The sequence below is a fragment of the Myotis myotis genome, unplaced genomic scaffold, assembly GCF_014108235.1.
Source record: "Myotis myotis isolate mMyoMyo1 unplaced genomic scaffold, mMyoMyo1.p scaffold_m19_p_5, whole genome shotgun sequence".
Classification (NCBI taxonomy): domain Eukaryota; kingdom Metazoa; phylum Chordata; class Mammalia; order Chiroptera; family Vespertilionidae; genus Myotis; species Myotis myotis.
In genome coordinates, this window is record NW_023416357.1 from 67457444 (window position 1) to 67468478 (window position 11035).

Here is an 11035-nt window from a genome sequence, read left to right on the forward strand (position 1 = left end):
GTCTAAGCATGGATTTGTTTTTTAAGGTTCTTAGCCCATTAGAAGAGTAACATGGATTTATTGTTATTGGTGGTAGTGGTGTGTGTGGGGGATTGGAGGTTTAGCACTTTGAAGGTTGAAGGGAGAAGCTATTAGGAGAGTTGTGAGGATTCCCCCAAATGGGAATGAAGAGAGTTTTGGGGGTCTTTGAACACTGAGATGGGAGGAATGAGGACTACATGGCAAGCCCACCAAGAGTGGAGGCAAAGGTCACCAAGGCCAACTTGGCTTGGAGGGAGTGGAGCTGCTGGAGGAGACCGCTCACGTTTAAATGGATCCTGGCTGGGGCAGGTGACCATAAGGCCGAGGAACAAGGCCTTCCCTTGTTCCCCAAATCCTATAAAACCTGGGTTGTTAAATGATACAAGTGTGTGGAGGGAGACCTGAAAATTGACTGGTGCATTTGTCTTCTAGCCCATCATGGTGGGTCAGGCCTAGAGTATGTACAATTTAGTTGTACCTACACATTTACAATATGTAAATCTGATATTATGTGCATTTTGAGTGTCCTGGAACCTGCCTTTGTTTCAATAGGCCTTGGTAACTCCCATCTTGCATGCTAGCCCAGATGAAAATCTCGGCCTTGATAAGAAAGGCGGCTAGCTGGAAATTGCTGAATAAACTTACCTAGAATATTATATAGATTATTATAGAGAAGGAGGTCTTGAAAAATCAGTCATCCTGGGAAAGCATTCTCTGAAGGATCAGACTTTTGGTATAGCAGTGTTTATCTAGACTCTAGAGTTATTGCTGAAGGCAACACTATTTTTTCAAAGACAGTAGTTTCTAAACTTAGTTTAAAATGTCAGTTATAAATAAAGTGAGAAAATACAACCTTTGAATTTACCTGTAATACAACAGAATGTGATATGAACAACTGTGAAATCTCTTTTTTTCTTTTCTCTTCAGCTTTATTTTTTTTTAATTAAATCTTTATTGTTCAGATTATTGCATTTGTTCCTATTTTCCCCCCCCCATATCTCCCCTCCTCCCAGTTCCCGCCCCACCCTCCGCCCTCACTCCCCACCCACTGTCCTCATCCATAGGTGCACGATTTTTGTCCAGTCTCTTCCCGCATCTCCCACACCCCTTTCCCCCCCAAGAATAGTCAGTCCATTCCCTTTCTATGTCCCTGATTCTATTATAATCACCAGTTCATTCTGTTCATCAGATTATTTATTCACTTGATTCTTAGATTCACTTGTTGATAGATGCATATTTGTTGTTCATAATTTGTATCTACCTTTTTCTTCCTCTTCCTCTTCTTAAAGGATATCTTTCAGCATTTCATATAATCCTGGTTTGGTGGTGATGAACTCCTTTAGCTTTTCCTTCTCTGTGAAGCTCTTTATCTGACCTTCAGTTCTGAATGATAGCTTTGCTGGATAAAGTAATCTTGGTTGTAGGTTCTTGGTATTCATCACTTTGAATATTTCTTGCCACTCCCTTCTGGCCTGCAAAGTTTCTGTTGAGAAATCAGCTGACAGTCCTATGGGTATTCCCTTGTAGGTAACTGAGTGTCTTTCTCTTGCTGTTTTTAAGATTCTCTCTTTATTTTTTGCTCTTGGCATTTTAATTATGATGTGTCTCGGTGTGGTCCTCTTTGGATTCCTTTTGTTTGGGGTTCTCCGCGCTTCTTGGACCTGTAAGTCCATTTCTTTCACCAGGTGGGGGAAGTTTTCTGTCATTATTTCTTCAAATAGGTTTTCAATATCTTGCTCTCTCTCATCTTCTGGTACCCCTATAATTCTGATGTTGGTACGCTTGAAGCTGTCCCAGAGGTTCCTTACACTATCCTCGCATATTTGGATTCTTTTTTCATTCCGCCCCTCCGGTTGGGTGTTTTTTGCTTCCTCGCATTTCAAATCATTGACTTGATTCTTGCGCTCCTCTGGTCTGCTGTTGGGAGTCTGTATAATATTCGTTATTTCAGTCCGTGTATGCTTAATTTCTAGTTGGTTCCCCAACATAGCATCGAGGGTCTCATTAGTTTTCTTGTAGATCTCATTAAGTTTATCGGCGGCTTCTAAACAGTTCTTGAGAGACCTTAAAAGTGTGGTTCTGAACTCTATATCTTCCATTGACAATTTTGTCCTGTTTCTTTGTCTCCGCATTTTGTTATGCTTCCTTGGTGCACCCCCTAGTGGTCTTTGTGCGCAGTCTTGTAGTTAAGCCTTGATTGTTGTAGCTAATACCAGGGAGGGTTTGACCTCCAGGCCAAGTGGCTGTGAGAATCAGCTGTGTCTGCAGTGAGACAACTTCTGTCCTCTAGGGAGGTGCTAATCTAGCCTTTGCCTGAGGCTATCTGGCAAATGCCTCTGTGCAGGGCTTGGGCGGGGCGGGTCGCACAGGATCAACAGGGTGGGCCGGAGAGAGCAGTTATGGCGGCTCTCAGTCCTGTCCCCAGGGGCTCTGCCTCTCTGAGTCCCAGCGACCGCTGCAAACCTCGGAGAGAAAGCTGCACTCGCTCTGACCGAAGCCAGACAGTCCCGCTTCTCCCATTTGAGTCTGGGTCCCTAAAGACTCGCCCGTATCTGGAGCTCAGAGTCTGCGACTCCCTCCCGATTGAAAATGCCAATCGCGCCCTCTGCCTCCAGCCCGCTCCATCCACTCCGCACCTCAGAATTTGACTTCAGCACTGCGCCTCCTCTGAGTGTCCGTATGCGTTTCTCTTTCCTCCTAGTTGTAGGACTTCCACTCAGCCAGCGTTCCTGTGGTTCTGGGTGATGTTCGTTCCGTCTTTTAGTTTCACTTTTGAAGTAGTTGTTCAAGGCAGCAAACTCCGGCGTTAACCTATGCCGCCATCTTGGTTCTCCTCTAGTCAACTGTGAAATCTTATTTCTATTTAGCTTTATCCAGCCCGCATGTAATTTCCATCAGCCTGAGACTGCTCCCAATGTAATTTCCTGGTGTTGAATTATATTAGATCAATGATAACTATACCTTTTAAAAGATGTTTAGAGGACAGTCAAATAGTCTTCAGTTTAGCACATTAAAAAAGACAATTTTTCCACAAGGGAAATTTAAATAGTATATTTTAAAGATTACCCGAGGTCTTTGTGTTTTAGCACTTGAACTTCTCCATGTGAATGTGAAATCTAAAACATATTTGTAAAGTATAATTTTCAAAGAGGTAATATCATGATTCCCAGGCAAAAATAAAATGAACATATGTCATTGATTTTATTTAAGTCATTACTTAAAGAAGGTACCCGTTAGATGTTAATACTGGTTGAAAGAACATTTAAGAAGCTAGGACATTTATAGGCAACTTAATAAATAAGTATTAGTTAAGTTAGTTCTAAAACTGTTTAATGTGTAACAGGGCATAAATCTTTGGGGTTAGCTGTTCTACTGAACAGAAATATACAAGTTAACAAGTAAGTTCATTATGTCTAGGACCTTTCATCAATAGTAAATAGTACATTCCTTATATAGGGTAGCCCTCAAAAATGTATACACACACTTTGAATAATTATAAAGGCAGTGTTTATTTAAATAAATATCATTTTCAAAAGTAAACTATCAGCTGTTAAAGTATGTGTACATGTTTCAGGAAAACCAAACGGCAGGGCCAACCCTTGGTATAAGAAATGTCGGAAGGAACTCAGCAAGTTTGTCTTGGAGAAGATAGGATGTAGGATGGTTGACAGGGGATTTGAGTGAAAAATGTCATGTGTTTTGGTTTGGGTTTTTTTTGTATATTTTGAAACCTTAAGAGATGAGGATATAGTCTACATGTATGTATCAGAAGAGGCAGGAAGACAGTTGACCCCATCTTAGTTCTTTGGGGTCTGAAGCAGCCTAAGAGCTAGGCTCTTGTGCAGGTCTCTGGTAGCCCTGTCTAGTCACTGATCACTAGTAGACGCTGGGATCTGAGGGATGGTGTGTCTATGAAACCAGCCTGCCAAAGAGGCTCAGGGGGATTAGGCATCGTACCCATCGTACAGGTTGGAATTCAGACTTTGGTTTCTAAAGTTTCAGGCCAGAGCTCATCACATTCCAGCTACATTCCTTCCATTTATTTTACATGGTGGAATTTGGGTAAGTATGTCTGTACCATGCTATGTAGTGTGTTTTCCACTCACCAAATGTTATAACTGTAAATCTAGCATTGATGTAGTCTATGTAGTTGACATTCTTAATGACTAAATTCCATGAATCATCTTGAGACTTCATAATGTACATCAGTCATTACAAGTAAAGAATATTTTTAGTATTGTAAAAGAAAGTGCTTATAAGAATACTAGAGGCCCGATGCATGAAATTTGTGCAAGGAACTCGACCCTCGCAACCCTGGCTTCGTCCAGAAGGTCATTCGGTTGTCCAGTATAATTAGCATATTACACTTTTATTATTATAGATGAAGTGTCACTATAATATTAGAATATCTACTAGAATATTCATATATTTATACATCCATGTACATATATATGTATAGGTGTGTATACATAAATTTAATTGTGGAACCACTAGAATTATAAATCCAGATTTTAAATGAATGAGAAACCTAAAAAGAGTCCTTTAGCTGAAAATGCTATGTAGTATTGGTCTAAACCACTTACACATGCCCAGGGAGATACATCATTCTTTCTTATCACAGTCTTCTGTTTGACTTTAAGGAAAAACAATTAAAAACAGCTCAGTAAACCCTGAAAAGATTCTATTTTATGGATGATTGCATCACTAAATAAGAAACCATTCCCTGTGAAATAGTCTAATTGAATTCCTGATGGGATGGGTCAGCTTTATTGTTTTTCAAAAGAAAGCTACAAGACGGAGTGGGCTTCAAATGGTAATGAAGCTCTCAAATATTTTTGCATTTTTGTATAGTGGACATAAAACATTTGAAAAACTAATAATAAAATGTTTACGAACTCAGACTAATAACAAAATACATTAAGATCTTAGAAGTGATAGATTAGTTGAGTCTAACTCACTTTCTCTCTGACCAACCAGAAACTGTGTCCTTAACCCTTTTTAATATGTTTAACACTATCTTACTTTTAAAATTGTTACTGGTTCACTTCAATTGCCACAGTGCTTCAGGTTCTGTTCTTTTTTTTTTTTTTACTATGAGACATAAAATACATAAATAGCTTTAAGTGTCAATTCTCAAACCTTTAAAAAAAACTGTTATCACCTTCTAGTTGAAAGTGGACTCATTGATAACAGAGACTTGGTGACAAGTAAAATAATGAGAATGGTACAAAAATTTATGTGCAATGGATCTATCAAAGGGTTTGTTCTTTGATAGGATTCATGGTCTGTAAAATGAAAGTGTCCAGAATTACAGATCATTGTCCTGTGGAGCCAGAGAAAGGACTTGCATTGTTTGGTCAGTTTTCAGTTCAGAAGGAAGACCCTCATCTCCTAGCTGCAGGTCACAGACTGTGTTTTTTGAGTCACTAGTTTAAAGCAACAGAACTGATCTGTGTCAGACTTGTTCAGTGCAGGAAAGAAGTGACCCAAGTGAGACTGGAAGGCAGTTTGCTGTGGCAGGACAGTGAAAATTTTGGGGACACAGATGGAAAGGCTACGATACAGACTGCAAATGAATACAGTGTTACAGGTTTGGCTTTTAAATATTGACAGGCCTGAATGGTTTTCTTTTTATCCTGTGAAGGCCTATCTGTGCCTGTGTATTTGGGGGAAGAGGGAACAGGCAGTGAGAGGAGGGAGATGGAAGAAGAGTTGAGGAGAAGATAAGAAATTGCCAGGGAGACAATCAGATCATTTGTCAGTAATAATCATTTTGTCCTCTCTTTTCAAAATAGGTATTTATGCATTTTACTTCCCCTCTTATCTTATTTCAGAAGTAAATAACAGTAGAGTGAGCATATTTTTTTTTCTAATCCTTGATAAGGAAATGCCTCTGAGTTTTCAGCATTAAGTAAAAAACAATTGCTTTTGCTTTAAGGTAAATACTCCTTATCAAATGAAGTGATAATTGTTCATGCAATCATTTGAGAATTATTTATCGAGTGCTTCCAACATTGTAGGCAATCTTCTAGGGGCTTGAAATATTCTTCTGAGTCTAGTTTACTAAAAGGTTTTTCAATGTATTTTTTTAAAATATGGACTGAATGCTGAGTGTTATCAAATATCATTTCTATAATTGTCTTAAAAACAGTTTTTCAAAAAAATTTCCAATATGTCATAAATTACATTAATACATCTCCTCATATTAAATCACTCTTACATTCTTACAATAAAATAGATTTGGCCATTAAAAACAAATGTTCTGTCCTGGCTGGTTTGGTTGAGCATCTTCCTGTACTAAAGGTTGCAGGTTCAATTCCCTATCAGGGCACATGCCCAAGTTGCTGGTTCAGTCCCTGATAGGGGGCGAGCAGGAGGCAACCGATCCATGTTTCTCTCTCACATCATTTTTTCTCTCTCCTTTCCTCTCTCTCTCACAAAAAAAACACCCAAAAAACAAAAAAAACCAATGAACATGTTCTCAGGTGAGGATAAGAAAGAAAAAAAAAAAGAAAAAAAATGGTTATCCCAATAAACACTCTCATCAGACAAATATTTTAGTACTTTTTCCTTATCTTCTCTCTAAAATAGATTATCAGTCTTTTCAATTTTAGTTAATATTATTGTTGATAAAAATTTGCTTCTTTTCTTGTGATATATTTCTTGAGCTTTTTGCCCCTTTTATAATTGGGCTATTAATCTATTTGTTTTTGGTTTGTAGGAATACTTTTTGTGACTATTACTTTCATTTGCTGAATATTTTTCCTTAGCTTGTTCTTTGTCTTTTCCTGTATTGAATTTATTTTTGTATAGATAATTTTAATTTATGTGGTAAAGTTGATATCAGCCCTTAATTACTTCCCTGCCATCCTCAGAAAGACTACTCACCCCTTGAGCTAATTAAAAGATTTACTCATTTTCTTATAGTACTTTTCTGTTTTATTATTTACATTTAAATCTTTGTTTCCCCTGGAATTTATGCTCTAGTTGTTATATAACCATCAGCTTAATTTTCCCCTCAAGTGGGTACCCCATTTTCCCACAGCATTAATTTAATAGTTTGTCCTTTTCTTTCTATTCAAAATGTCACCTTTACCATATGCTAAATTCACAACTACCTGTTCTCCTCCATTTATTTACCTGTTTTAAAAACCGTACTATTTCAATTACTAAATCTTTATAGTAAATTTTGATATTTGATAGGAAATTTTTCCTTTTGTTCTTTTTAAAATTGACAAGGGTATTCTTACACATTTACTCTTCTATGAATTTTGGGATCCATTTTATTTTGTGTTTCATGAAAAGTCTTGTTGGGTTTTTTATTTGGAGTGTGCCAGTTTTATATAATATTTGGAGGAGAATTAAAAGGTCCACAAGATTCCCTTCCCTTCCATTAGCATGATTTATCTCTCCATTTTTTTCAGGCCTATGGTTAAGTTTTTTCTCCAGTAGTTTTGTTTAGTTGATTCTCTCTCTCTCTCAGGCTACCAATTTTCTTCAAGCCACTGGTTATCCTTGGCTGTACATGTGTTTTTATGCTGATTAGAACGGGCCGCCAATGTTTATGTTCACTCAAACTACAGATCCCCTGCACAGACTTGGGGGTCTAGGCTTTGTGGTAGTGCGTCTGTGTGTCTCACAGGTGGACTGTCCTTTGGTCCATATGGAAGGGTCCCTACGATTGCCAAATGAAGATGCCTTTACAGGTGGGGTGGGGAGATGTGTACCTTGTGTGTTTCACTCCTGAGAAGAGCTGGATCAGGCTCCAACATCCATAATAGATTAGTCAAGCACAACTTTCCCTTCGCTAGACTTAGGAAGTAGTTCTCGACGTTCTGGCTGAGGGCAGTGCTGCTGACAGCTGTTCTGTGTGCACCAGGCAGAGGATGGACTGCCTGGCTTAGCTGTCAAAGGCAATTCTTTACTTAACTACCTAAATGCTGCCCCACGGTCCCTCTAGCTTCTGTTCCTGCCAATTCTGAGCCTGGAGTTTTTTTGGCAGGAATGACCCCTACCTCTCCTAAAGCTTCTCCTGTGCTTATTTTGAGTTTGTTTTTCTCTGCTCTGGTTTATTTGTCATTATGCTCGATTCTGCTTTTTATCTTCTAGAAAGCCATCACATTTCTGATGAAAACATTTCTTACTTCAGTATTGCCATGATTAATGTTTATTAGTATGGATTTACTATCATTTCAATGAAAATTTTATGTGCCTGAGCATATGTATGATTGGGGAGGAAACATCTAAATCAGAAATCTGGAATTTAGAAAAGTTCTATTTTCTAACATGCTACCTTTCTTACATAAGAAATTAACTGAGGTTTATATATTGTATATAAACTGGTCACCTTTCTTAACTTCCTTTTTATTTCTAATAACTTTATCAGTTCATTTCTTTGTGGTTTAGGAGTTGCTTTCCATTGATTTAATCATTTCAATCTGCAGATTCTAGACTTTCTTCTTCTTAGGAACGTTTTCTTCTGAAATTGCTTCTGCCTCATCTATTCTGTTGTCCCATTCTGGAAAAAATATGTGTACATATAAATACATACGTATGATTTGTATCTTCTTTTCTCTTATTATTATTTTTCTTGCCTTTCCTGTACTGAGTTCTGGAGTCACAGTGACATTTATTTTTTTTTATTTATTTTTATTTTTTATTTTTATTTTTTTTTGTTTACAACAGTTTTATTCATAATTGCCAAAATTTGGAAGCAACCAAGATGACCTTCAATGTGTGAATGGATAAATTATGGTACACCCAGACAATTGAATATTTAGTGCCAAAAAGGAGTGGGCTACCAAGCTGTGAAAAGACAGGGAGAAACCTTAAATGCACATTGCTGTGAAAGAAGTGACTATGGCCGGAACCGGTTTGGCTCAGTGGATAGAGCGTTGGCCTGCGGACTGAAGGGTCCCAGGTTCGATTCCGGTCAAGGGCATGTACCTTGCTTGTGGGCACATCCCCAGTAGGAGATGTGCAGCAGGCGGCTGACCGATGTTTCTCTCTCATCGATGTTTCTAACTCTCTCTCTCTCTCCCTTCCTCTCTGTAAAAAATCAATAAAATATATTAAAAAAAGAAAAGAAAAGAAAGAAGTGACTATGAAAAGGCTACGGTATGATTCCAATTGTATGACATTTTGGAAAAGACAAAGCTATAGATACAGTAAAAATATCAGGGGGCCAGGGATTGGGAACAGAGAATGTCAAATAGGAGTACAGAATGTTTAGGGCAGTGAAACTATTTTTGTATGATTCTATAATAGTGGCTACATCTCTATACATTTGTCAAAACTCATAGAGTGTGAAAGAGTGAACCCTAATGTCAACTACGGGCTTTCAGTGATAATGATGGGTCAATGTAAGTTCAACAAATTTACCATTCTGGTGTAGGGTGTTGATAGTAGGGGAAATGGGGGGGATGAGAGACAGAATTTGGGAACTCTTACTTTCTGCTCAATTTTTCCAAAAGCCTTAAAGCTGCTTTAAAAATCTATTAATTACAACAAAACCATATTCTACATAGCTGAACACCTGAAGCAGCAGTGGCAAACCTCCAATATAGAATTTAACATTCACATCTGTACTCAAGGCATCAGGAATGCTGAGGGTGTCCAGGGCAGAGCACAGTAATCAGTGGGACACAAATTAATTTAGTTGTGAGCTCTCCACCATTTCTTTTGTGTTGAGAGTGTTCAAACCAGGTTACTTTTTCTCTTCCTCATTTTAGCTAATTTCTCCACCATCCTTTTATTCCTCTTAACACAGTCAGGGCATAACATGTTATCTTCTAGGTCTGGGGATGGGAAAGTACAGGCCGGTAAAAGTAAGAGAGAAATCATCTTCGTGGGAGTGTCAGGCACCCAGGTCTGACCTGCGTGGAACTGCAGGCGAACCCAACCCTTTTTGTCTGCCAAGAGATGTCTGCCATGGACCACACACCACCTGACACCAGATGTTTGCAGCAGAAAATTCTCAACAGAAATAGGAATGCTGTATGAATTCGCAGACTTAGGTAGCGAGCCTCTTGCAGCAATTCTTGACCATGCTGCCAGCATGGCCTCACGAGCTGAAGTTATCACTTCCACTGTATTGGTCACTTCAACTGTACTGGCCACTTCAACTGTATTGGCCACTTCAACTGTATTGGCCACTTCAATTATACTGGTCATCTCAACCGTATGAGTCTCTTCCTCTCTTTTGCTCATCTGATGACTTTTCTTACTCCTTGATCTCTTGGTCAGTTTCCCCGAACATGACTGCAATGTGGCCTCCTCTGGTGTTTCAGCAACATTCTTTACATTGTCTCCATGCTTCCTATTCACTTGCTTTTTTTCAAAATAAGCGTGTTCGCTGAGCCTCAGATAAACCTCTATTTTCCTACCATCGGTACTCAAATTCAATTGTTGGCACCAGTTCCGCAAAGTGTCGTGACGCACTTTATTAAATGATGGCAAATTGGTCGGCAAGGGAAGGATTGGTTTTGGGCAATCTTTGAATTGTTCATTCATTTGAGGAAGATTAACTTTATCGCTTGTCCCAGGCGCTGTCAGTTTGCTGTCTGAGGTTGAAGAAACACTTGGTTCCATTTGATGTTCATTATGTTCCTCGCTTATTGGAACCAATGTGAGTATCACATTTTCTTCTTCTAATTCATCCTTTTCGCTTCTTGAGTTTGCCATTTCCAGGAGAACTCAGGGGAAGGCAATGGCAGCAGTGCTGAGGATACGTGCCGTTTGCTCCATTTAACCACCACAGTGACATTTATTAAAAAGTGTATATGCAGCCCAGCCAGGGTGGTTCAGTGGTTGAGCATTGACCATACACCAAGAGGTCACTGGTTTGATTCCTGGTCAGGGCACATGCTTGGGTTGCAGGCTAGATCCCTAGCAGGGGTGTGCAGAGGCTTCTCTGTTTCCCTAGCAGGGGGTGTGCTGTTTCTCTCTTATCGATGTTTCTATATCTCTCTTCCTCTTTCTCTAAAAAAATATCGATAAGAACAAATTTTAAAAA

The 11035-nt window shown here is 38.9% G+C and overlaps 1 protein-coding gene across 1 annotated transcript; it reads right to left on the reverse strand.

Annotated features, from left to right (window-relative positions):
- Window positions 1-9717: 9717 nt before the first annotated feature.
- LOC118656515 (developmental pluripotency-associated protein 2-like) lies at window positions 9718-10704 on the reverse strand. Its single transcript, XM_036309984.1, has 3 exons — window positions 10348-10704; window positions 10248-10317; window positions 9718-10157 (listed from the first exon to the last, which is right to left on the reverse strand). The coding sequence occupies exons 1-3, from the start codon at window positions 10702-10704 to the stop codon at window positions 9718-9720; spliced, it is 867 nt and encodes a 288-aa protein (XP_036165877.1).
- Between the last annotated feature and the right edge of the window lie 331 nt (window positions 10705-11035).

Coding starts and splice junctions, on each gene's coding strand:
- LOC118656515 (XM_036309984.1), bottom strand. CDS start 10,704: ATGGCAAACTCAAGAAGCGAAAAGGATGAATTAGAAGAAGAAAATGTG. Junction 10,318..10,347: donor CTTATTTTGAAAAAAAGCAA/GTGAATAGGAAG, acceptor GACAATGTAAAG/AATGTTGCTGAAACACCAGA. Junction 10,158..10,247: donor ACTGACCAAGAGATCAAGGA/GTAAGAAAAGTC, acceptor ATACAGTTGAAG/TGGCCAATACAGTTGAAGTG.